General features: G+C 41.1%; 1 protein-coding gene across 1 annotated transcript in view; it reads left to right on the top strand.

The window, feature by feature from the left end:
• Positions 1–27,194, top strand: part of LOC137320655 (centromere-associated protein E-like) — a 125,051-nt gene that overhangs the window by 2,806 nt on the left and 95,051 nt on the right. The window contains exons 3-9 of the mRNA XM_067982333.1: positions 1,594–1,661; positions 5,555–5,605; positions 10,503–10,554; positions 11,977–12,064; positions 12,250–12,379; positions 15,443–15,562; positions 18,740–18,889. Of these exons, the coding sequence (XP_067838434.1) occupies positions 1,594–1,661; positions 5,555–5,605; positions 10,503–10,554; positions 11,977–12,064; positions 12,250–12,379; positions 15,443–15,562; positions 18,740–18,889 (659 nt within the window). The remainder of the gene's footprint in view (positions 1–1,593; positions 1,662–5,554; positions 5,606–10,502; positions 10,555–11,976; positions 12,065–12,249; positions 12,380–15,442; positions 15,563–18,739; positions 18,890–27,194) is intronic.

Below are 27,194 nucleotides of genomic sequence, written 5' to 3'. Positions count from 1 at the left end.
GACTTTTGAACTCACGTGCTGGACTCTGCCGTCATTGAGGATGGGGGTGTTTACAGAGCCTCCTCCTCCCGTTAGTTGTTTAATTGTGCACCACCATTCACGACTGGATGTGGCAGGACTGCAGAGCTTTGATCTGATCTGTTGGTTGTGGAATCACTTAGCTCTGTCTACAGCATGTTGTTTCCGCTGTTTAGCATGCATGTGGTCCTGAGTTGTAGCTTCACCAGGTTGGCACCTCATTTTTAGGTACACCTGGTGCCGCTCCAAAACTATTGGTGCTGTGGGATCTTTTGCATCCACCCAAGAGGGAAAATGGACCTCTGTTTAACATCCCATCTGAAAGAAAGCACCTCTTACAGTGCAGTACTCCCTCAGTACTGCACGGTGAGTGTCAGCCTAGATTTCAAGCTTCTGAAGTGGGGTGCCAAGGTGAGTGTGCTACCACTGAGCCATGGCTGACGCCAAACTATGTATGGAGTTAAAGTAAGAAAAACTAGTATTTTATAATTGTATTATGGTTATATTTTATAACTAGTTATTCTAGATTATCCTTGGTATTCTGTATCTGCCTATAGCGGTTACACAAAGTAATGCTATAGGAACTTCTGCTATTTTAAGATTTATGCTGCCAAGAATGGTACAGTGCCATCGAGCTGTTGCTTGATTTCTGCAGTGGAGCAACATATTCATTTTTAAGGTTAGGATTTCAGTTATTCCAAGTAACAAAATAGCTTGACCTTCTGTCAAGTGAAGTTTTGCAAAACTTATCATTGCCATCAGTGTAGTTAGTATTTGGGATAGTATGTAGAAACTAGAATTTTTTTCCCACTGCTTTTGCAGATTAGCACTTCCCAGACTGACCTTTGTATGTACCACATTTTGAATGCATTGCAAATTTGTTTCGACACAGAATCTGAGAGGGTTCCTTGAGTATGTTTGTTCTAACATTTGGTGATTGAGACTATTTAATGTGGCTCCAGTTTACATGTTATCATTTTCATCAAGTACTGTGGAACCATCTGAAAACAAAACTGAACAGGGTCACTGGAAAATATGATCAAAGCTCTGCAGTCCTGTCTATTTTCACCTCCTGGGTTGTGACTTTAAATCCAGTTTGGACTAATAAAGTTGTTTGAGTTTTGTCAGTTTCTATCAAGCTCCAAATGAGCTTTGGTCCACAATATGGAACTGGTCTCAATTTGCCAATAAATTGTCAGTCTCTGATTGTAAGGATGAATGGTGTCATTAAAAGTTATCGTCTAAAGCTTTTACTCCCAGTATTTTTTTTTTAAAGTGCTCTTTTTGGGGCAGTGGAGAGAATTTCTCTGCATCTGACCTGTGCTATACCTCACTTGGGAGAGGTCAGTGTGCTCAAAATGAATGTTTTATTTCCCAGTGTTAACAACCCTCATTTAGATGAGCACAAAACAATAGCACTTTTATAGAAGTGAGATAAGGAAACTAATCGTCCCAAATATATGGCAAAAGCAGCAATGGTTAGCTGTGATGTTTTGAATTGTCTCTATTCACCATGGAAACCTATTGCACTGATTTAAAGTGAAGAAGTTGTTCTGACTTTTTTTTCCTCTTCAGAAAACCGGCATTATGGAGAAACCAAAATGAATAAACACAGTAGTCGGTCGCATACAATTTTTAGAGTGGTAAGATAAAGTTGACTACTTAGTAACCTAGAATAGTTGCATCTAGATTGTGTTTTTGCTTAAGAAAAACTTTACTTCATGCCAAATATGTTCAGTAAAGCAGGGGACAGTCTGTGCAGACTTTTAATGTGGCTTTTAGTGCAGTAAAGATTACAAGAAACATGCTGACTCTTCCATTGCAGGTAAACTTGAATGTGTTAGCACTCTACCCAATGTACTCTTCCAAAGTGGCCCTTACTCAACATCACCAAAATCTGATGAATAAATAATCTCATTGCTGTTTGTTGGATCCCGTTGTATGCAAAATATAGCCAATGTAAAGTCGGTCACTTCACTTCAAATTAATTTTATGAGGTGCTTTGACTCTTCTCAGAAATTTGATGAGGCATTATTTAAATACAAGCCTTTCTTTAACCGAAAGGAGTTTAGGGTTTTAAATTGGGTAGCTTCTTCTAACTGTGCTGTTCCATGTTGATGTGTGAACTCTGCAGAAGCACTTACCATCAATATTCAAGTTTTATCTATTAATGTACAGTAATGGAAGAGTACTTCTTTATTTTTTGAGAACAGAATTGCTGTTGTTTCTAAAGTTAATCCAAGACATTTTGTAAGATTGCAGGAAAAGGTTTTATGTGCACTAGTAGCCACAATTCAATTCATCAACCCCACAACTCACAGGAAGTGTGAATCAGAGATAACATAAGAAAAGTCAGGGATGTAAGGATGAGTTAGCTCAATAAAACTCATCCCTCTAGCGCATTAACCCATAGACATTGCAAACCTGTGGGAAAGGTATGTGTACACATCATTGTCTTCTCATGCAATCTAATGGTCAACTCAGAACAGTGGTCAGAGGCCACACAAAGCATTTGTACTGTTCCTCTGCTGATCTTGCAGCAATCCTTTTTACTTAGAATGATTGTTCCTAAAGTAGAACTCTGGAATCTTGGGCATCGCCTTGTAGTAAATTGGATCATCTATTAATGTCCCACAAGACCCCAGTACGAGGAAAACAATTCATCGTTTATTTCTGACCTAGCTTATACTGTTTGTACTGTTATCATGTCTTGTGTTAAGACATTGATTGATTATTCCCATTCTTCCATGAGAGCTCCTTTCTGTGCAATAGCAAGTGCAGTGCTTAGGATTGACTTGCTTTTAGCAAATCCCTGTTTATAGTGTAGCAATCTTAATGCTAAATTTCAGTAAAATACATGTGTAAAAACTACATACATTGGGAAAGATGTATATATTTTATGACCTCAGGACATTCCAAAGCTCTTTACAGCTAATGAAGTACTTCTGAAATGTGATCCCTGTTATAATGCAGGGCATCACAGCAGCTGATTTGCGCATAGCAAGGCCCCACAAATAGCAATGAGATTTTTTTCTTAAAGTGATGCTTGTTTGGGGATAGATATTAGCCAGGACACTGGGGAAAAACTCCCCTGCTCTTCGAATAGTGCAATGGCATATTTTATGCCCACCTGAGAGGGTAGATGTGACCGTTTTAATGTCTTACCTGAAAGACACTACCTCCCAAACTCGTGACCTGCACCACCTAGAAGGACAAAGGCAGCAGGTGCATGAGAACATCGCCGCCATGTCACACACAATCCTGACATGGAGATATATTGCTGTTCCTTTATTGTCAATGGGTCAAAATCCTGGCACTCCCGACCTAACAACACTCTGGGAGTACCTTCACACGGACTGCAGCAGTTCAAGAAGAAGGCTTACCATCACCTTCTCAACTAGGGATAGGCAATAAATGCTGGCATTGCCAATGATGCCCATAGCCTGAGAATGAATGAAGAAAACATGGTGAACCTTTGGCACAGTCACACTAATTTAGTTCCTCTGCTTGCTGTAGACTGATTAGCTGCTCTCTGACAACTGCAGTAAACCCCCAATCAGAGGCTTCTGGCCATAGCTGCCAATCAAAGGAACTACAAGCAATCATTGACCCTTTTCACAGGTCCCTTGATACAGCTGTCAATCAGAACCACCAGCCAAAGATGCTTGATGCTTTGATCTGTCAGATAACTTTAACTAACTTGTTTCAAGATCTGGACTAAATACTTTGAATATCTGCGATTGCTGGCAAGTAACATATTGTCCAGCCGGCTATCAAAGGTGCTATTCAACACAACATCAATAAGTCTGCAATCATTCAACGTTAACTCCTTAAACTATACTTTCTGACCAAAAGCAAGACAGACACAAATTGACCTTTGTTTGTTTACATGAAGTGTTTTTAATTGTACCTTGCCCCTGAATCCATAACCAACCATGTGTGTACTGTTGAGACAATATGGAATTCAAATCAATAATATATGATAGACAAAAATACATTTTGTTACATCTCCTACTGTTGCAGAAGGTTGAAAGAATGTATGCCCCCATTGGTAAGCTTATCTATGCTGCTCAGCAAGAGTGAAAACATTCTGAACCTAATAAGGAAAGGGAAAGGAAATATTTATTATGCTAGTCGATAGTGTCCACCATTGTGCAGTATCGAGACCCTGTCATCAAAGAGAGTAACTACATGTTTGGTGTGTTTGTTCAAGCTTCTGAAGTGCATCCTTGCTTGTCTTTCCTTGGTTGTGTCGCAACTTCTTTGTTCTTGCCAAGTTCTCACTTTTTAAAAACACGAGGTAAAAGCAGAGGTTATTTCAAATGAAGCATTGCACTATAGTGAAATATTTTATTTCTTATAGTAATGAACTGGTCGGTAAGATCTTGCAATCTTTCCTTTGACCTTGCAGTATTCCCATATGTCTAATGATGCACTGCACCCCTAAAAAGCTGTCAGTTTAACAGAAAATCATGGGAAAAGTTGCATTTCATAGTTGGATTTTTTTTCCCCCTGCGTTTAGACTGAATTTTTTTTCTAATTGCCCTTTAGCTAACTTTTCTGGCAATGGGCTACTGTCCATATCCAACTCCCATAGCCTCTCTGCTTTATAATTTTCATTGTGATACTGAAAGTCATATTTTTCAGCTATAAATAAACTTTGGGATACTACTTTGGTAGAGCTTGTTCTTGTTGTCCAATGACTGATCTCACTTACTCTTCTAAACTTTCAATGTCCAAGAACTACATATTATACAACAGCAGAGTTATACAATGAAGCCATATTATTGGGCCATAACTGCCTTGAGAGAAGTAATAGAACTTGGTGTCGATACACATGAATTATAGTGCTCTTTATCCTTACCTGAGGCTTTTTATGCTGACAACTAGCCCTGTGGGAAAACTGAGAGGCACCTTATGATTAGAGCAATAAAGCACCCTCTACTCGTTTTTGTTTCAATGAGAAAAGTTTGAAAAACTTCAATTTAAAAAAAAATTGTTTGTGGTTTATATAAAGAATGGGGAGGTATAGAGGACTGTGTGGAAGACTGTCATAATTTTCTTCTGACTTCCTGTGGCATATATCTCACAATTTACCTCAATGTGCGAATGTGGCATCTTTTAAATGATGGAGCAGAGTGGAGTTTAAACAAGCATTCACGTTTATTTCCATATAAGATTACTCTTGTACTCTCCAATGAATTGTGAAAAAGGACAGCAGGTCCTGTGAGTTGTCACTGGCTCACTTGTTGCTAAACCATGCTTGTGTACAAGTACCTGTTATCACAGATATCATGAATGTGCTGATAAGAGCGTTTTTACTTTAAAGAAATTATTGAAGTGAATATTCACTTCTGGGATGAAAAAAGCACTCTGTGATTCAAAAGCTTTGTTGCTGTGGTTTATTAAAATTTCCTGTACTTTCTCACACTTCCATAGAGATGTTTGAACCACAAAAATGCCCCAATGTTTTAAAATAAATTTGAAAGCAATTTCAATTTTATAGGCTCTGATTTAAGACACCTTTCCATTTCAGGTTGTGGAAAACAGGGAGAAAAATAATGAAGCAGTTATGGTTGCACATCTGGTGAGTTAAACTCCATTTTTCTGAAGTCAAAGGAAGATCTACATCTTCAATTCAATTGATCTTAATGTTCTGGCGTAACCAGGAATGACAAATCCTTTTGTCTTCCTGTCCCAAATAGGTGCCCTTTGACCACATAAAGTTTAAATGAATGTTTGCATTAATTTGCATATATGGCAGGTGGTCGTCACATAAGAAACAGGCTGTAGGCTGTACAGCCCCTCGAGCCTTCTCCGCCATTCAAAAGATCATGGCTGATCTTCAAACTCAACTCCACTTTCCCGCATGATCCCCATATCCCTTGATTTCCCCTAGAGTCCAAAAATCAGTTTATCTATATCGGCCTTGAACATATTCAACGACTCAGCATCCACAGACCTCTGGGGTAGAGAATTCCAAAACTTCACAACCCTCTGAGTGAAGAAATTCCTTCTCATCTCAGTCTTAAATGGCCGACCCCTTATCCTGAGACTACGCCCCACTAGTTCTAGACGCACAAGCCAGGGGAAACAACCTCTCAGCATCTAGCCTGTCAAGCCCCCTCAGAATCTCTTGTTTCAATGAGGTCACCTCTCATTCTTTTAAACTCCAGAGAGTATAGGCCCATTCTACTCGATCTCTCCTTGTAGGACTGCCCTCTTATCCCAGCAATCAATCTAGTGAACCTTCGTTGCACCCCCTCTAAGGCAAGTATATCCTTCCTTAGATAAGGAGACCAAAACTGTGCCTAGTACTCCAGGTGTGGTCTTCACCAAAGCCCTGTACAATTGTAGTAAGACTTCCTTTATCTTGTACTCCAACCCCCTTGCAATAAAGGCGAACATGCCATTTGCTTTCCTAATTGCTTGCTATACCTGCATGCTGTGTTTCATGTATGAGAACACGCAAATCTCTCAACGCCAACATTTAATAATTTCTCACATTTTAAAAAATATTTTGTTTTTCCAATCTTCCCACCAAAATGAATAACCTCACATTTCCCCACATTATACTCCTTCTGGCCCACTTACTTAACCTGTCTATATCTCTTTGCAGGCTCTGTGTGCTCCCCACAGCTTACTTTCCCACCTAACTGTATCATCAGTAAACTTGGATACATTACACACAGTCCCTTCATCTAAGTCATTAATATAGATTGTAAATAGCTGAGGTCCAAGCACTGATCCTTGTGGCACCCCACTAGTTACAGCCCGCCAAGCTGAAAATGACCTGTTTATCCCCACTCTCTTCTGTCCATTAACCAAGAAAGTCCAGTAAGGCTGTAGGTTCTTGGTCACTGACCCACCTGTAGTGTAATACAAATTTTCTGAAGGCCATAGAATTATTCTTTTGATTATTCACTACGTTTTGTACATTATGGGTCAAGTACTGAAACATCAAAATTGGTTACACGTGTACCGTGTTTGTTTCTTTTGCCATTAGTATAATTTGCATTTGAAAATTTTATTGATTTACAAAGAAATAATCACAGGGTTTTTTTTATGCAAGGTTTTGAATTTACGGTTTTTGTGACCGAGAATTCCATATTCTAATCGACCCCTGCGTTTTAAAAAAAAAAATTCTAACATCCCTTTTTGTGATTATCTTAATTTTGTGCCTTCTTGCTACCATGTTAACATGCAGTGAAAACAATCACTATTTATCCTAAACCCTCCAAGTTACCCCTTAACATTCTCGTGTGCTAGAAGAAAGTCCTAACTTTTTGTCAGTAGCATCTCGTTCCTAATAATACCCTGGTGAAAATATTGCTGTTTCAGTTGACCATTTGCTTTTGGGCAAGAGTTACCTTTTTTACATGCTTAATTAGGAATAGATACCCTGTCTTAACAATCAGGGTATGAGATGGTGCAGTGAGCCTCTAGGGCATGGGTTCAAAACCAGCCTCAAATGGCTGCAGGGGTCTAACTTTGTGCTATTTCGCAATCTGTTTTAGGTTGGGTGTGTGTGTGTGTTATAGACCGCAGGAAGTAGTAAATGGGGGTGAAAGTCTCACTGAAAGAGTTCCATTGAGCTTGGGGCTGAGGTATAATGATTCACAGTGGAGGAGGCTTAACTCCTGATCTTGTGCTTCACTGGATGCATGAAATAGAAGTGTTCTATTGCCTTGTAGTTATATTTCACCTTTTGTGATTACCTGACCAGCAATCAAACCTGTTGCATTATGCAAGTGAGTCACCGACTTATCATTGATTTGGGATATGGGGACACCAAGTTGGAACAGGAGTAGGCCATTCAACTCCTTGAGCCTCTGCGGCCATTCAATTTTTAAAAAAAAATCATTCATGGGATGTGGGCATCACTGGCAAGACCAGCATCCCTAATTGCCCTTGAGAAGATGGTGTTGAGCTACCTTGTTGAACCGCTGTCTTTTGTAGCGGGATTGTACAACTGAGTGGCTTTTTGGGTCAGAGTTCCAGATATCCACTACCCTTTGTGTCAAGAAATACTTCCTGACATCACTCCTGAACTAGCTCTAATTTTAAGGTTATGCCCTCTTGTTCTGGACTCTCCCACCAGAGGAAATAGTTTCTCTTTATCTACCCTATCAAAACCTTTAAGCACCTCAATTATATCACCCCTTAATCTTTTACACTCAAGGGAATACAAGCAAGTCAATTCAACCTGTCATAATTTAACCCTTTTAGCCCCGGTATTATTCTAGTGAACCTGCACTGCACTCCTCCAAGGCCAATATATCCTTTTGAGGTGTGGTGCCCAGAACTGAACGCAGTACTCCAGATGGGGTCTAACCAGAGCTCTATATAATTGTAGCACAACTTCCACCTCATTGTATTCCATCCCTCTGGAGATAAAGGCTAATATTTCATTTGCCTTTTAAATTATTTTTTTACCTGTCCACTAGTTTTTAATTTCTGTACATGGACCCTTAAATCTTTGTTCCTCCGCAGTTCCTGGCTTACCATTTAGAAAATACTCTGATCTATGTTTTTTAGGTCCAAACTGCATAACCCTTCACTTCCCCACCTGAGCTCCATCTACCACAGCGGCGCCCACTTACTTAATCTATCAATGTCCCATTGCAACGTTCTGCTCCCATCTACACTACTTACTGTGCTGCCTAACAGTATCATCAGCAAACTTGGATATATGTCTCTCTATTCTTTGGTTGAGGTCACTGATAAATACTGTGGAAAGCTGAGACCCCAGTACAGATCCCTGGGGGAAACCACTAGTCACATCCTGTCAATTGGAGTACATAGCCATTATCCCAACTCTGTCTCCAATTTCCTACCTATGTTGCCTCCAATTCCATGTGCTTTCATTTTTGCTGACAACATTTTGTGTGGAACCTTATTGAATGCCTTCTGGAAGTCCATATAAATAATATCCATAGACACTCCCTTATCTACCAGATTAGTGACCACCTCAAAAAAAAAAATCAATTAGGTTAGTTAGACATGACTTACTCATATTAACAAATCCATGCTGGCTCTTCCTGATCAGTTCATATTTGTCCAAGTGATGTACATCAGAGGAGAACAGTTATTTGGAAGGGTGTGGTTTGTAGTTCAAAGTTCTGAATCTTTCCGACAAGTAGAATATGTTGTGAATTATGCACTAATACTCATGCTCCCAGTGCTTTATGGAAACAAATTAACTTAAGTTGTTTAGTAAGAGTATGACTGCACTGAAAAATGTATGACTTTTTTGTAGAGTGGAAAGCCTTTTTTAAAAAAAAGTTGTGGGTTTGCACCACAGGCAAGATATTGTTCCAAGCCAGAGATGAGCCCTTGATAGATTCTTCAGCAAGTTTCTTATGTCTTCCTTGCATCTTTTTTTAAATCCCAAGATGAGAATAGTAGTGTACTGTAGTAATCACTATTGTACCTAAAGAAAACAGTTGTTTAGCCTCCTTTTAAATGGAACATCTGTTGTGTTCATAAGATAGGGTTAAATATACTTCATATTTTTGTACACCCACTAAAGAAGGCATACTTGTTAAATGTAATGACCAAACTCAAGTCTGAAAGGGGAGCCAAGTTTCATTGTGGATTTTGGGAGTGCTCTTCGCCCCTGTGCGACACAATTAAGACTGTTGGTGTACCCCTCTATTGTTTACACGGTGGTATCAAAACGTGAGCCTAATTTGTTTGGCAAATGATGACTTATAGGCTGCTGTTCTGCTCTGATGCAAGTTGATTGAGTGGGCCAATCAACCAGAGTAACCAGTAAGTGGACTTTCATCCAAACTTTTTTTTGGGTTGTAGGTAGGACGTGTCTCTGTCTTGGTTACTATGTAGGCAGGTTCTGTATTTTAACCAAAGGATGCTCTGACAAGTGGAAGGTGATTAAGAAAGATAACTAGACCTGGATATATCCATGCCCTTATCCTTTTTAAAACAGATCACCTAGGTAAAGGAAATGAGAAGATTGGGATTTTGTTAACAACTTGTCCAAAACTAGAGGCTATAAATATAATATACCACCCAAAGAGTGGTAAGAATGTAGAACGTGCTATCACAAAGAATAGTTGAGGCGAATAGCAATGATACAATTAAGAAGGAGCTACATAAGCATATGAGGGAGAAAGGAATAGAAAGATATGCTGATCGGGTTAGATGAAAAGGGGTGGGAGGAGGCTCTTGTGGAGCATAAATGCCGGCATAGACCAGTTTAGCACAATGGCCTATTTCTGTGTTCTAGACTCTGTAATTCTATTGTAATTAGAAGAAACTGTAGGCAATCTTTTCTTTTTTGGGGGAGGGATGTTGGGTGATTGTGTGAATTGCTGTATCTGACTTTGAATATGGGAAAATAATTTTTCCCAATGTCAATAAGGTATTTTATTTTCTCCTATCTCCTTTTTCCATTGTACACAGACTATATGCTTCAACTAACCATTATAAAGTACTTACTAAAATCTGCTTTTCTTCTGCAGAATTTGGTCGATCTGGCAGGTAGTGAACGAGCCAGCCAAACAGGAGCCGAAGGTAAGTCTTAACGTATAATGTTTTGCTGAAGAACTTACTTCACTGTCCTGCAGGTTCCTACCATTGTCTAATTTCCTAAAATTCCTAACTGATTTTATGTCTCTGTTTTAGCTTCCTCCAATAGAGCTATACAAATCCCATTTGTATGCAATCACTGTGTTCTCTGGGAAGTACAGTCTGTCAAATCACTGGCAGTTTAAGTTTATTTGGAAACTACATTACATTTGAAACTGTAAGTGGCCTCTATTAAAGAAAAAGCATTCAGATGTCCATCGCTGGTGTTCAGTGTTAATACATGAATGCCCTACACCATATGTCCCCATGCAGTGCCTTACCAGTCTCTCTCGCTCTGCCTAGGCATCCCAGAGGCAAATTGCAGGAAGGAAACTCCAGGCTTCATTTGAAATTCTGGGGCTGTCAGTAACGCATGTGCTCATCAAGTCCTGTAATGTGGTCCTTTTTTCTCAGGCCCAGCAGCTTCGCACTTTCCAGTAATACTTCACTCTGAGCCCTTGCTCAGGGCAACTTCCTCTCCTCATTTTCTCTGCCCAGCAGCTCCTTGGGCTTGTCTCAACCTCGGGCTGTAGAGTTTCCTACCCCTAGACTTGAAAGTACTCAACTCTGCATAATGCTGAGTTCTGCAGTGCTAAAGGACACTGGCAGAAGACTACCTTAAATGTTGGTCACATTTTCACTGTGTAAACTGTCACTGAAATAAATCATTAAGACTGTATGATTACCAAAACCTAATTACAGAAATTCAAGTGGCAACATAGTACTTTTAGACCATTATTGAAGTTACAAATGTTTTTTTTTTAAAAATTCCAAATAATTAATTTCACACACTGGAATTGTGTAATGTTTTCGAAAATGGGAAAAACAGCAGAATGACAATGTGGACCTAAAAATGTTGAATGCAAATCTGTGTAGATGTGACTCCTAAACTGTCTCAAAGATTGAACACTGCTGATGAGGTGTGTGTGAGAAGCATACAGACAGTGTAAGAAGAAGCAGAGATAGAGAGAACATAGAATTAGAAACAGTGGGAAACCAACAGAGTGACTATTACAAGAAGAGACACATTAATTTTTTTTTTGTCTAAGCAACGGCACTGGAGATCAATCAATTTCCATCTCTCCCAGGCATTGCTAGGCATCAATTGCTAGCCCCCACTTTAGGCTGGAAGTGTGTCTATAATCCTAGTCCAGGTTTCTGGATTCTTGCCAGTTTAAAAACCAATGCCCTGGCCATGTTCTGTTGAATTTAAAGAACTGGGGATATTTAATATTGAAAACTTGCTTCAGTAAGTCCTTTTTGTACTGCTTAACATCTTAAATCTGTTATAGCATTTTAATTTTGCTTCAAACTGTTCATCCCCACTTCTGTGAAGGGGATATTGATTTTTGTTTTTCTATAATTTAGGTGTCCGCCTAAAAGAAGGATGCAATATCAACCGTAGTTTGTTTGTACTTGCACAAGTTATTAAGAAGCTCAGTGACGGACAAGCTGGGTAGGAAACTGCTTTGCTGTTCAGAATTTTTGACTATAATTGCGTGTCCTGTTTTTTATTATAACATGAAATGTTTAAAATATGTGTAATTCACAAATTTTGTATGTTGGGAGGTTTTAATTGTTCAGGAGAGGGTAACTTTTTTTTGCCTCTCTGGTCTAATTTTTTCTTTTTTTTTATTGTAGTGGGTTTGTAAATTATAGGGACAGTAAGCTGACTCGGATTCTTCAGAGCTCACTGGGAGGAAATGCAAGGACACTTATCATTTGCACAATTACTCCAGTTGGTTTTGAGGAAACTCTCAGTACTCTTCAGGTAAGACAACCCCCTTTCTTATTCTTCACCTCCTTTTTCCTGCCCCTTCAAAAAAAAAACTCCCCTGTATAAGTTTCCTGTATTGGTGTAGTCTGATACTTTGAGCTTTGGAGCCTGTTCTTAGCAATGAAAAAGCACTTAGTACAATAGTATGAAAATACTTGCAGACACATTTCCCAAGTTGTAAAGCCTTTCCTTTTCTGCCCCATCCTGAAATTTTCAAATACCAAGCATCCTTATCCAATTAGGAGACTAGGCCCAACTGAATGCAATTCTAGTGACTCTTGATGAAATGAGTTACAATGATAAAAGCTTGCCTGAATGTTCCTCGTGCCCTAGTTCATGTTTGTTTTGCCCTCAATTGCTTTAGCTACCAACCTTTCATAAAATGACTGGACTTTCTGATGTTATTAAGCTCTCACTAATCTGGTGCCATTTGCCATGAGATAACTGTACATTACCTCTTAGTGTGTGGTTTGCAATGGTCGAACAGAGGCCATTTTATGCAGACCATATAATAAACAGTTCCTCTAATGTTGCTGTAAGGGGCATGGGGAAGACATTGTGGCAGAGAGGTTTCAGCCTCATGTTTGTAAGCATGTCCTGTTTGTTCACTGGTTACACATGCCAATATCTCCTCTCCACTCTCCTGTGACTTCATTTGATGTGATTAGACCTGGGCACATCTCTGCAAACAGTCACTGCATGAATAATATTGTGTTAAGTATACAAACAAGATTGTGCAAACAAGCAATGGAGGCAGGGTGACATTGTACGAAGGAAGCATTTTATTTCCATCAAATAGTAAATGCCATCGCAATTAAGAGGCATTCCCTTGATGCTGCTTATTCTGGTTGTTAAATTTGGCTTTTTTAGTTTGGGTATGTGAAACCTAACCTTAAAAATAAACTGCAGCTCTTACTTTAAAGTTCATTTTCCACCTCATGCACACTAATCTGCTAGTTTTTAAAGGCCTTTATGGTATTGGGTTATCAAGGAAATGTGGGTACAAAATGAGCAAGATGTTCTATTACGAGCCTACTGACTCTGCCTGAATTGTACTTCGTCTCCTTCCCTTCCCGTCACTTCCTGGAAGGACTCCACGCCTTTCTTTCAGTTTCTCTATCTCTGATACCACCTTCCACACTCAACTTTTTGAAATGTCCTCCTTTTTTCCTCTATTGAGGATTCCCCCATACTGTGGTAGACAGGCCTCTTGACCATGTCTGTCCCATTTCTCATGCCCTCGCTTTCCTCCCACCAAAACCCCCCCACCGCACTGTGATGGGGTCCCTTCCCATTTGCCAGATCATTTTCTGAGGGGACCATTCTCTCCGTAACGCCCTGGCTTACACTTCCACCACCTTCTATCCTTCCCTGTACATTCCTTGCAAGTGCAGGAAATGCAACACCTGTTTATTCACCGCTTCCACATCTTCAGTCCCCAAACACTCCTTGTATGTGACAACAATTTAAGTGTACTTCCTCCAACCTGCTATACCATATCCACTGCTCACCGTGCAGTCTCCTCTACATTGCAGGACCAAATGAAGATTAGGATTTCCTTTTTGCTTGCCATTTCAAATGTACATCCCATTCCCACACTAGCCTGTATCTTTGGTTTTCTGTATTGTTCCAATGAAGCTCGGTGCATACTTGAACATCACCGTATCTTTCTATCAGATGCTTTTCGGACGTTACCTTCAGCTGCCACTTACTTTACAGGGTGTGTTAGCATTTCTGAATGGAGGAAGACAGGTTAGCGCTTGGAATGGGGGTTCTTGGTCAGAACACCATGCTGGTGAGATAGTCTGCGCCCTTGGTATTTATCTGCTTACTGTTATTGGATTGCTGGAATCTGATCCATTTTGCAGTGTTTCCTGTTTCTATTTTAGACCTGCTTTACCTCACTACCTCGGCTATTTTCTATGAGGTAAATCTTTGCCCTTCCTGTCTGGGGTAAAGTGCAGAAAAGAAATTCTGGTGAGGTTCACATGCTGGTAACTGAATCCAATGGGCTTTTGTTCCATTGAAAGTAAAGGAAGTAAAATCCAGTGGGTTCTGTAGTGGTGTGTGACCTCCCTGCCACGTTTTTCTTTTTATACTCTGCCCCAGTGGGGCTTAATGTACAGGCGGTAAAGACGAGAATCTTCCTCAATATAAATGTTTCTAATTTATTTTAAGTTTCAATTCTTTATATTATCACTTCAGCCATGTAACCATCTCATTTTTAGGCACTTGACAGGTTACTCTACATCCTTCATGAGTATTTTTCCTTTTTTCCCCCCCCTTCAATTTGTTCTGTTCCTCTTTTAAAATGCTGTTCATCAGTAATTTTTTTTCTAGTTCTTATGATAGGCTACAGCTGAAATGTTAGCTTGTCAGCTCTCTTCACATGCTGACTCTGTTTGCTTAGTGTTCTTGAATATGGATGGGAGCAAAGTTGGGGGGGCACGAAGATTGATTTGGGGAGTCATGCAAAATATCTGTAAAACATTGGAAAAGAGCAAGTTGCATCCAGTTACCCATGTATATGCTCTTATTTCTGCCAAATTGCCAGAATTGGATGGCATATGCTTGCAGTTTAAATAGATTGTTAGCTTTATTGCATATTTATAAATTATAGTTACTGTGCACAACTAAAAATGGTTAATTGGGTTTTCATTACGGAATTGAGATCTTATTTGTCACCAGTAACTAAAACTACTTGATTTTATATTTGTAAACAATTTTACAACACCAAGTTATAGTCCAGCAATTTTATTTTAAATTCACAAGCTTTCGGAGGCTTCCTCCTTCCTCAGGTGAACGTTGTTGGAAATGAAATCCTCAAAATGAAATCGCATTTATAAATCACAGAACAATGCTTGGTGATTACAGACAGTTTTTTCAACTGCCCATTGCCAAGGCAATCAGTGCAGATAGACAGGTGTTACCTGCAAGGTCTCCGAATATACAAATCACCATTGGTTGGGGAGGGGAAATGTTCTCCCATAAAGGAAGGTTTTCTCCATTAACAGATGCTAATCAAGTTCAAGTATACAACTTTTTTCCTCTTTTTAGTTTGCAAGCACTGCGAAATTCATGAAGAATACACCTCATGTGAACGAAGTGTTGGAGGACCAAGCAATGTTGAAGCGATGTCGCAAAGAAATAATGGATTTGAAAAACCACCTGGAAGAAGTAAGTTGATGCTACTTGGGATATGTAATTCTAAATTTCCAACTTCATTTCTGTGAAGCACAAAAGGTCTTTATGATCTGCAAAAGAGGATTGTATTGGTAGTATTGCCAACATTTGTCATAGAACAGAAGAAAAGATAGAGATGGGAAAAAAAACATTTTATCCATAGCTGGTCAGCCCCAGCACTTTAACTGCCATGATTGCATATAATTATATTTTGAATAACCACACCCTCCCCCATCACCTTGTTTGATGTTTTAAACATCACTCATAGTGAAGTTCTTACTAATAGCTTCTAAATTTACTTCTCCACTAACTTTCATTTATGTTCCATTCTGTGTCAACTGCTGAAAGTGACAGGTTGATTTTACGCACATAATTTGTAATATGCAATTATCCTGCACTCACTGCATTTTGCTGGAGAAATCACCATGGAATCAACTTCAACAGCACCTCCCAAACCTGCGACCTCTGCCACCTAGAAGGACAAGGGCAGCGTGCCCATGGAAACAACACAACCTGCACGTTCCCCTCCAAGCCGCACACCATCCCGACTTGGAAATATATCGCCATTCCTTCATCTTCGCTGGGTCAAAATCCTGGAACTCCCTTCCTAACAGCACTGTGGGAGAACCTTCACCGCACAGACTGCAGTGGTTCAAGAAGGTGGCCTTGCCGGTGACGCCCACATCCCATGAACAAATTTTTTTTTAAATCCTTGGCTCAGCGGTAGCTCTCTCGACTGAATCAGAAGGTCATGGATTCAAGCCCTTTTCCTGAGACTTCACAAAATCAAGGGTGATAAATGCACTGGGAGGAGCCATCTATTGGATGAGACGTCAAGCCTCTTAGCTGGATGTAAAAGATCTCGCGGCACGATCGAAGAGCAGGGAGTTCTTCTGGTATCCTGGCCAACATTTCCTCAATGAACATTACTTAAAAACATTATTTGGTCATTTATTTCATTGCTTTTTGTGGAACCTTGCTGAATGCAAATTAGCTGCTGCATTCTCTACATTACAACAGTAACTACAATTCAAAATGCCTTACTCCGCAAACAGCAAAGCAAACAAAGTCTATTTAAGAAGAGTCTCTGCAAAGTGTAGCAAACCAAACTCTGACCAAAACTGCAGCAACTTCTCCCGATAAAAGCACGGTGATTTCTCCAGCAAAATGCAGCGAGTGGAGGATAGTTGTGTATTACAAATGATGTGCGTAAAATCAACCCATCACTTACAGCAGTGCGGTCTCCAGGCATGATTGATGGGGAAATTCCCCCATTATCCCCATTTTGGCTGGGAATACTGGTGTCACTGTATTCAGCCTATACTGTATCGCAAAGTACTTTCTGGAAGAAATCTATCTAATTTGTATTTGAATGAACCAACACGATCTGTTTTCACCAACTCCCTAGGGTGCCTATTCCATAGATTTACCACTCGCTCACCGAAATGATGGCCTCAATATTAACCCCGCCCCCGCCAAAACCACGACCAACTTCTCTTTTAATGCAGTGTTGAAATTTGCTTTAGGTAATGACTTTTTGCTTCAGTTCAGCTGACATTAAATTCCTCCTATATTTGAAACTTGCAGAAGCTTATCAGTTCTCTGCATTGGCATGTGTTTGAAACTGTTATTCTGACCTCCATTCAGCTTGTCCAGAATTACACCTTAATTCTAATGTTTTAACATTACTATTTAAAATAATTGAGTCTTGGTTCCCTCATACAAGCATTCCAATTCAAGGAAACAAAGAACTTGCATTTATGTAGTGCCTTTCATGTTCTCGGAATGTCCCAAAGCACTTCGTAGCTGCAAATTGCTATTGAAGTGTAGTCACTGCTGTTATGTAGGTAAACGTGGCAACCAATATGCAAGTAGCAAGTTCCCAGCAACAGCAATGAGATGAATGACAAGTTACTCTGTTTTGGAGGTGTTGCTTGAGGGATAAATGTTAGGTAGGAGATCCAGAGAACTCAGTGCCATGGGACCTTTTACATCCAGATGGGACCTTGGTTTAACATCTCTTTGAAAGACCTTCATGTTTCTGCCTCTCTCCATGGTCTAAAGCATTTTTGGAGCTGGAGTCTTACAAATATTGTCATTTTCCTAAATGTACTAATGTGTAATATTGCTTGACTGAGACTCTGTGTCCTTTGTCCCTCTATTGTCAAGTGACACAGAAATTAAACACATCCCTAAAGATCTTGTGTGTTTCAGCAACGTCTTTAGTTTTGAAATTGACCATAAATTGCAGTTTTATTTTGCTTGTGGGCTCTTGCATCAAAGCAACTTTCTGATGCCCAGTGCAATTTAAAGATTCTTCTAGTTAATTGCCTGGCAACATACATGGTAATAAAGGGATAGAGCTCTTGTACTTTGTTTCCACCAACTTTGCTCTTTTTTTCTAAGCATAGCCTCTACTTTTTGTAGGCTATGGAAATAGGTGCATGGTTTTTCAGTTTGCCTTTATTTCCCTCATGCTAGTTTGTATATTTTTAATGTTTTCTGGGCAAGGTAAATGTGAGAAATAATGATCTCCCTGAACTGGCTGCTGTCTTGCTGGCCTGTGTCCAATTGATCTCCATAATAATGCTGTGAGGAGGTTCAAAATTGCAGGTGGCAACTGTGGCAGCAATTTGATGGTGAGCCATCTGCAGCCTGTGGTAATTTTCTACTTTAAGGTTATTTTGTCGAGTGATTTATTGAAATTATCAAGTGGTCAAGCACTCAATTTAATAGGTGATTTGGTATTTTGGCTTTGAGTTGCTCAGGGTGAGATGAGTTATAAAGGTGGTCTGCTTGCCTCCTGGAGAAGCTGCATTGACTTTGATAAAAGACCAGTGTTTTGGATATGCCTGGACGGAGGTGGCAGCTCAAGCCAGGAAAAGTTGGTATTGATGCATGATCAAAGAATCATCTTCATAGGTTGGCGATATCCTGTTTCTAGCATTAAAAAGTACTCCTTCATCTGGCCTTCAGTAAGGAATCATTCCTTATAGTTTATTATTGGAAAGTTGAACCACCTTCTTGGCCTGCTTGATATTGTGATGCTTACTTTTTTGTGACAATGCCAGTTACGCACAAAAGATGACAACCTGCCAAGTGTGTGCATTGAAACTGGATAGAAATGGAGAATGTTATTCTTGGTTATATAATTTTTTTTTTGTTGCCCAGCTCGCTTTGGAGACTCGTGTTCACGCAATAGAGAAAGCTCAACTGTTGTCAGATAAAGGGCTCCTTCAACTGGAGTATGAGCAGAAAATAAAGAACTTGACGAGAATGCTCGTCAGAGTTTCCACTGATGAGGACCAACAAGAAATGAGGGTAAGCCGAATATCTTTTACAAACCAACTGACTTGCATTCAGTATGGCTTGATTATGTGCGTTAAACTTCAGAAGACCATTTAAAAGGAAACGATTTCTACATATTGGGAGGGTTGGTGTGGTTTCTGCTTTTGTTCGGTTCTGTTTATGGCTGAGATGTAATCTTCAGAATGTTGGGTGAGGAGATTGAGGGTTTTGGTATATGGAGAAGGATGCAATGACCCTTTAACAAAATGCATAATCCATGTCCACCTGTTTAAGCCCAGTGATGCTGTTGCTGCTTTGTACCAGTTGATGGTTGTTACAAGTAGTCATGGTGAGAGGAAGGAGTCATTCAAACTCCTGGGTACTTGACTGTTAGTGAAACTCCATCTCACACAACTCATAAAACAAAGGTTTATTAGATGGGGAGAAACTTTAAGATTTCTAATCTGTTTTAATCATAAATAGTGAAAGATGCCAGGTTCTACTATGCAGACTTGGGGCAATTCCATATTATCTAATCCAGTAAATATGAATTAGCTGGGCCCAGCACGAGAGAAAGTGTAGTACAATTACAATAAAAAATCTTATGAACCCTGAAAATGGCTTTTCTTTTGACCAATTACAACTGTTGGATTTTTAACTGAATCTAGTTGGTGGTTCTTGAAAGTGAAGACATATTGTATTTCAACGTTTCTAACAAGTATTCTGTAGGTGCTGCTGGAATTTTTTTAATGGCCCAGAATTTGTTGGAGCGGGGCATCTCGCATTGTGCCTCATTAGGCTTTTCCCCAAATTTCAGCTCAATTTTTGCACTGCAAGTTGCTGGAAATGCGAGCCGATGACTAAGGTAACGGGGCATCTGGGACCTTGGTGAGCAACCGGACCAACAGCCTATCTATCTCCTTAACTAATGAGATTTAAGGATTGAGAAAACAACAGAGGAACAAAGGAGAATGAAATAGGATGAATTACAGTCAAATTAGGAACAGAAAGAGAAATAGAGGGAATGGAAGATTGGATGATAGAGAAAAAAGACAAGGGAAAAGCAAAATTTTTTAAATTTTAAATTTAAAAAAATCTCAACAATGTATACTACCTGTGGGAATGAGACTCCACGGATTCAATTATTCCCATTCTGGGCCAGAGAGGTTGAATAACATTGCGGGAATATAAATCTTGTCATTAAAAAGGTACTTACGCTGTTAAGTACTAGCCCTAACTTTTTAATAAGTTTAATTGGCAATTAATGTACAAATGCAGCAATTTCTTGAAACTCACAGGGAGGGCTAGTTGCTATTTTCGCGAGGCTGAAGGTGGAGTGGCGCAAATCATCCAGCAACTTGTGGCGATTCGCAATTCACGGTATTTCTTCTTCGCCACAAATTGCTGGAAGATTAATAACAGTGTGCGCATTAAACTTGCTGTTATTTTGGCAGCCAATTCTGACCCATTATATTTACAATAAGCTATATAATCTATTAAATTCTCAACTATAGAGAGAAGGTGTTGCAATGTACTGAAAAGATAACTTTGAAGTGAGCATATTGAAATGGTGGAGGGTGAGCTGGTCTGATTTTTTTTTTTTTGTCCTCATTCTTTAGATCAAATTGGGTAGAGGTAGGGGACTGGGTGGGTTTATTGTTCCTGACAGAAAAAAATGATTTATTAATCAGATGTGGGATAAAAAGCTCAGCTCAGGTCACACTGGTGGTGAAACCTCACCATACAATTGAATCTGAGGGGGCAGCCAAGCAAGGCTGTTAGTCGAGGCAGGAAGCACTTGGATGATGGCAGGGGCCAAAAAGGATTATCTTTTTGGTTTTATTGACTAACTGAAGAATTTTGACTGGTCCAGGAGTTGATGCTGGATGGGCAATTGGATAATCTAGCAACAGATTCTGAGACAGTGGTGGTGGAGGAGCAGAGGTGGATTTAAACAGTTTGCCTACTGCTTGCAGATGTCATTGAGGGGGAGTGCATAAATGATGTCCATCAGGGGAGGAAAAAGGATGGAGCTCCTAGTCACAATTATGAATGAGTTTTACAGCAGAGGTGGACATTTGAGAATGAAGCGTTCAACAAGGTTGGAGAGGTTGAGGAGGGGCAATGAGCCCAAGTCACAGCTGCACATGATTTTGGTAGGTGGTCTTGGCATTATGTGGAGAAGGAACTAAGTTGGGAGTTGTGAAAAGTGAGCATGTAGTTGGGCAGCAACAATGCATTTAAGGACCTTTTTTGAGAGAAAGGGATGGGGCAGAAGTTAAAGAAAATAGTTGTTGCAAGTGTTTTTTTTGTAAAGGGCCCGCAACCAGTGAATGACGCACATTTACTGGTTTAATATTTTTGGTGGTGTTGGTTGAGCGATGAATGTTGGCCAGGACACCAGGAGAACTCATCTGCTCTTCAAATAATGCCATGGGATTGTTTACATCTACCTGAGGGGGCAGACAAGGCTTTGGTTTAAGATCTCATCCAGAAGACTGTGCCTCTAACAATGCAGCACTCGCTCAGCACTGCACTGAAGTGTCAACTTAGATTATGTGCCCAAACCCTAGAGTGGGGCTTGAACCCATAACCTTCTGACTTGGATAAGACTGCTACTGCTAATCCAAGCGAAGATGGGGAGAGGTTGACTATATTGACAAGCATTGGGCCAAGAAATGGAAGTTGTATAATCAGGTGATAATGGAGTGGTGAATGTATTGTCTTTGGGTTTTTATACTCTGCTTCTCAGTTCACTCCCATAGCTGAACTCTTGCTCTCCATGATCCACATGCGCATCAATCTAATTAAGTTATGATGAACCCAATCATCAAACTTTGTTGCTGTATTTTGGCTACTGGCTATATCTCATGCCTTTTTATGATCTTCCTCAATTTTGAAAGCACTTCACTTGACCGTGGCTTACACTATAAACTGACAAACAGATTTAATAACTGGTAAATAGATAAGTAAATAGTAGTAATAACAGTGTAAATTTACAATAGTTACTGGCAAAGCTATCCCTCGTTCGAGAGCTCGAAACTGTCGCACCTGCTACTCTAAATTGAAATATAAATTGAAGTGGATATGAAACCCCTAATTATTGACCTTTTACGTGTGGTTATGTTGCTGACCATCCACTGAGCCTCCGTACCTCTCTGGTTTTAGATGGGAACTCTTTGAAAATGCTTGAGACCAAAATTTTTTAAATGAGTCTTAAACTCAGCTTGCAATCTGTTGTGTATACAACTGAAGTCCATACTATGCATCAGTCTTCACAGTAGAGGAAGAGGATAAAATACCTGCGATAGAAGGGAAACTTAAAAATAAGTCAAGGGGAGGAACTTAGTAGATTTAATGCAGTGTCTACCACTTACACCGTCCACACTTATCACGGGCAGCCGCCTATATCGGCTAAATGTTGCTAACCATTTGCCGTTACCATAGGAGTCAATTACAAATTGAAATTAAAAAATAATTATAACTTAATAAGTGTGCCACTGTTTTCGGGCTGTTCACGAAGTACTTTCCCCGTGTGTACCAGTTTGAAAGGTTCTGCTGATTTTAGGTATAGTCGGGTCATCAGTTTCAATCAGCTGTTGACACCTTGTTAAAGTGTGATTATCTTAATGATGAGATTCAGGATGCAGCTGAATCATAGAATGATACAGCACAAGAGGCCATTTGGCCCATTGTGCCTGTGCTGGCTCTTTGAAAGAGCTATTCAATTAGTCCCACTCCCCTGCTCTTTCCCCATAGCTCTACAAATTTTCCCTTCAAGTATTAATCCAATTCCCTTTTGAGAGTTACCATTGAATCTGCTTCTACCATCCTTTCAGGCAGTGTATTCCAGATCATCATAACTCGCGACTTAATTTTTTTAATGTTCCTCTGCTTTTGCCAATTGCCGTAAATATGTATTCTCTGGTTACTGACCCTTTTGCCACTGGAAACAGTTTCTCCTTATTTACTCTATCAAAACCCTTCATGATTTTGAGCACCTCTATCAAATCTCCCCTTAACCTTGTCTGCTCTAAGGAGAACAATCCCAGCTTCTCCAGTCTCTCCAAATAACTGAAGTCTTTCGTCCTTGGTACTATTCCAGTAAATCTCCTCTGCATCCTCTCTAAGTATATGACATCCTTCCTAAAGTGTGGTGCCCAGCATTGGCCACAATACTCCAGCTGAGGCCTAACCAAGTATTTTATAAAGATTTAGCATAACTTCCTTGCTTTTGTACTCCGTGCCTCCATTTATAAAGCCAAGGGGGTACGGTAGCATTGTGATTGTTAATGACTTATAATCTGGCGACATGAGTTCAAATCATGCCACGGCAGCTGGGCAATTTAAATTCAGTTAATTAAATAAAATCTGGACTAAAAAGCTAGCTGGTGGCCAAGTAACTACCGGATTGTCGTAAAAACTCATCTGATTCACTGATGTACTTTAGGGAAGGAAGCTTGCCGTCCTTACTCAGCCTGACTCCAGACCCACAGCAATGTCGTTGATTCTTAACTGCCCTCTGAAATAACCTAGCGAGCAACTCAGCTGTGCAATCCTGCTACAAAAAGACACAAGAATGAAACCGGACAGACCACCTGGCATCGGACCACTAGGCACCGGACATGACTAAGGCAAACCAAGTCCAGTCGACCCTGCAAAGTCTTCCTCACTAACATATATGGGGACTGAGCGCTGTCCCACAAACTAGTCAAGCAACAGCCTGACATAGCCATATTCACAGAATCATACCTTTCAACCAACATCCCAGACTCCCCCTTCGCCATCCCTGGGTATGTTCTGTCCCACTGGCAGGACGGACCCACCAGAGGTGGCGGCACAGTGGTGTATATAGTCAGGAAGGAGTGGCCCTGGGAGTCCTCAACATTGACTCCAGACCCCATGAATTTTCATAGCATCAGGTGAAACATGGGCAAGGAAACCTCTTGCTGATTACCACCTACCGCCCTCCCTCAGCTGATGAACCAGTCCTCCTCCATGTTGCGCACCGCTCCATGTGGAGGAAGCATTGAGGGTAGCAAGGCCACAGAATGTACTCTGGGTGGGGAACTTCAATGTCCATAACAAAGAGTGGCTCGGTAGCGCCACTATTGGCTGAGCCCTGAAGGACATAGCTGCAAGAGTGGGCCTGCGGCAGGTGGTGAGAGAACCAACACGAGGGAAAAATCTACTTGACCTCGTCCTCACCAATCTACCTGCTGCAGATGCATCTGTCCATGACAGTATTGATAGGAGTGACCACCGCGCAGTTTTTGTGGAGACAAAGTCGCTTCTTCACACTGAGGACACTGTCTATCGTGTTGTGTGGCACTACCACCATGCTAAATGGGATAGATTCAGAACAGATCTAGCAGCTCAAAACTGGGCATCCATGAGGCGCTGTTGGCCATCAACAGCAGCAGATTTGTACTCCACCGCAATCTGTAACCTCATGGCTTCACTCTACCATTACTATCAAGCCATGGGATCAACACCGGTTCAAAGAGGAGTGTAGAAGAGCATACCGGGAGCAGCACCAGACGTACCTAAAAAATGAGGTGCCAACCTGGTGAAGCTACGACACAGGACTACATGAATGCTAAACATTGGAAGCAGCATATTATAGACAGAGCTAAGCAATCCCACAACCAACGGATCAGATCAAAGCTCTGCAGTCTTGCCACATCCAGTCGTGAATGGTGGTGGACAATTAAACAACTAACGGGAGGAGGAGGCTTCATGAACACCCCCATCAATGATGGCAGAGCCCAGCACATGAGTGCAAAAGACAAGGCTGAAGCGTTTGCAACCATCTTCAGCCAGAAGTGCCAAGTGGATGATCCATCTCTGCCTCCTTCTGAGATCCCCACCATCTCCGAAGCCAGTCTTCAGCCAATTCGATTCACTCCACGTGATATCAAGAAATGGCTGAGGGCACTGGATAAAACAAATGCTATGGGCCCCGACAACATACCGGCTGTAGTGCTGAAGACTAATGCTCCAGAACTAGCCGTGCCTCTAGCCAAGCGACAATACTGGCATCTACCTGACACAGTGGAAAATTGCCCAGGTATGTCCTGTCCATAAAAAGCAGGACAAATCCAATCCAGCCAATTACCGCCCCATCAGTCTACTCTAAATCATCAGTGATGGAAGGTATCGTCGACAGTGCTATCAAGTGGCACTTACTCACCAATAGCCTGCTCACCGATGCTCAGTTTGGATTTCGCCAGGACCACTCTGCTTCAGACGTCATTACAGCCTTGGTCCAAACATGAACAAAAGAGCTGAATTCCAGAGGTGAGAGTGACTGCCCTTGACATCAAGGCAGCATTTGACCGAGTGTGGCATCAAGGAGCCCTAGTAAAATTGAAGTTATTGGGAATCGGGGAAAACTCTCCAGTGGCTGGAGTCATACCTAGCACAAAGGAAGATCGTAGTGGTTGTTGGAGGCCAATCATCTCAGCCCCAGGACATCGCTGCAGGAGTTCCTCAGGGCAGCGTCCTAGGCCCAACCATTTTCAGCTGCTTCATCAATGACCTTCCCTCCATCAGAAGGTCAGAAGTGGGGATATTCGCTGATAACTGCAGTGTGTTCAGTTCCATTCGCAACCCCTCAGATAACAAAGCAGTCCATGCCCACATGCAGCAAGACCTGGACAACATCTAAGTAGCAACTAATGTTTGTGCCAGATAAGTACCAGGCAATGACCATCTCCAACAAGAGAGAGTCTAACCACCTCCCCTTGACATTCAACGGCATTAACATTGCTGACTTCCCCACCATCAACATCCTGGGGGTCACCATTGACCAGACACTTAACTGGACCCGCCACATAAATACTGCGGCTACAAGAACGGGTCAGGTGCTGGGTGTTCTGTGGCGAGTGTCTCACCTCTTGACTCCCCAAAGCCTTTCCACCATCTACAAGGCACAAGTCAGGAGTGTGATGGAATAGTCTCTACTTGCCTGGATGAGTGCAGCTCCAACAACACCATCCAGGACAAAGCAGCCCGCTTGATTGGCACCCCATTCACCATCTTAAACATTCATTCCCTCCACCACTGGCGCACCGTGGCTGCAGTGCCATCTACAGGATGCACTGCAACAACTCGCCAAGGCTTCTTCGGCACCTCCCAAGCCCGAGCCTCTCTCACCGAGGGCAGCAGATGCACGGGAACACCACCGCCTGCACATTCACACCCTGACTTGGAAATATATCGCCGTTCCTTCATTGTTGCTGGGTCAGCGTCCTATAACTCCCTACCTAACAGCACTGAGGGAGTTCCTTCACCACACGGACTGCAGCGGTTCAAGGAGTCTCACCATCACCTTCTCAAGGGCAATGAATGCTGGCCTTGCCAGCGACGCCCACATCCCATGAATGAATTAAAAAAAAAAATCCCCTATGCCTTTTTAATAGTCTTCTCAACTTGTCCTGCCACCTTCAAAGATTTGTATACGTACACCCCCAGGTGTCTCTGTTCTTGCACTTGCTTTAAAATTGTGCCATTTAGTTTATATTGCCTCTCCTCATTCTTTCAACCAAAATGAATCACTTACAGAAGAAATAGGAGCAGGAGTAGGCCAGTCTCACTTCTTTGCTTTAAACTTCATCTACCATTTCACCAGTCTGTCTATGATCTCCTGAAGTCTGTTACAATCCACCTCACTGACTACATTTCAGAGTTATGATTCATCTACAGACTTTTTGAAATTATGCCCAGTGCGTCCAGGTCACCAATATGTATCAAAGAGCAGTGGTCCTAATACCAACCCCTTGAGGACACCACTGTATACTTCCGTCCAGTCTGAAAAACAGCCGTTCACCACTACACTCTCTGTCCCATTGCAAATTTTGTATGCATGTAACCACTGCCTCTTTAATCCCATGGGCTTTAATTTTGCTAACCAGTTTATTGAGTGGTACTTTTTGAAATGCCTTTTGAAAGTCCATGTACACATCAACCGCAATACCCTCATCAATCCTCTCCATTACTTCAAAGAACTCAAATCAAGTTAGTCAAACACTATTTGCTGTTAACAAATCTGTGCTGGCTTTCATTTATTAACTCATTTTTCCAAGTGTCAATTGATTTTTGTCCCGGATGAATGTCTCTAGGTTTCCCCAACACCACTGTCAAGCTGACTGACCTGTAGTTGCCGGGTTTATCCTTCTCCCCTTTTTGAACGAGAGTATAATATTTCCAATCCTCTGGCACCACTCCCTTACTAAGGAGGATTGGAAGATTGTGGCCAGAGCTGCTGCAATTTCCACCCGTACTTCCCTCAGCAATCCGGGATGCATCCCATTGGGACTGGGTGACAGTGCTCAAA

Source organism: Heptranchias perlo, chromosome 4 (assembly GCF_035084215.1).
Source record: "Heptranchias perlo isolate sHepPer1 chromosome 4, sHepPer1.hap1, whole genome shotgun sequence".
Taxonomy (NCBI): domain Eukaryota; kingdom Metazoa; phylum Chordata; class Chondrichthyes; order Hexanchiformes; family Hexanchidae; genus Heptranchias; species Heptranchias perlo.
This window is presented reverse-complemented; position numbering and strand designations above follow the sequence as displayed.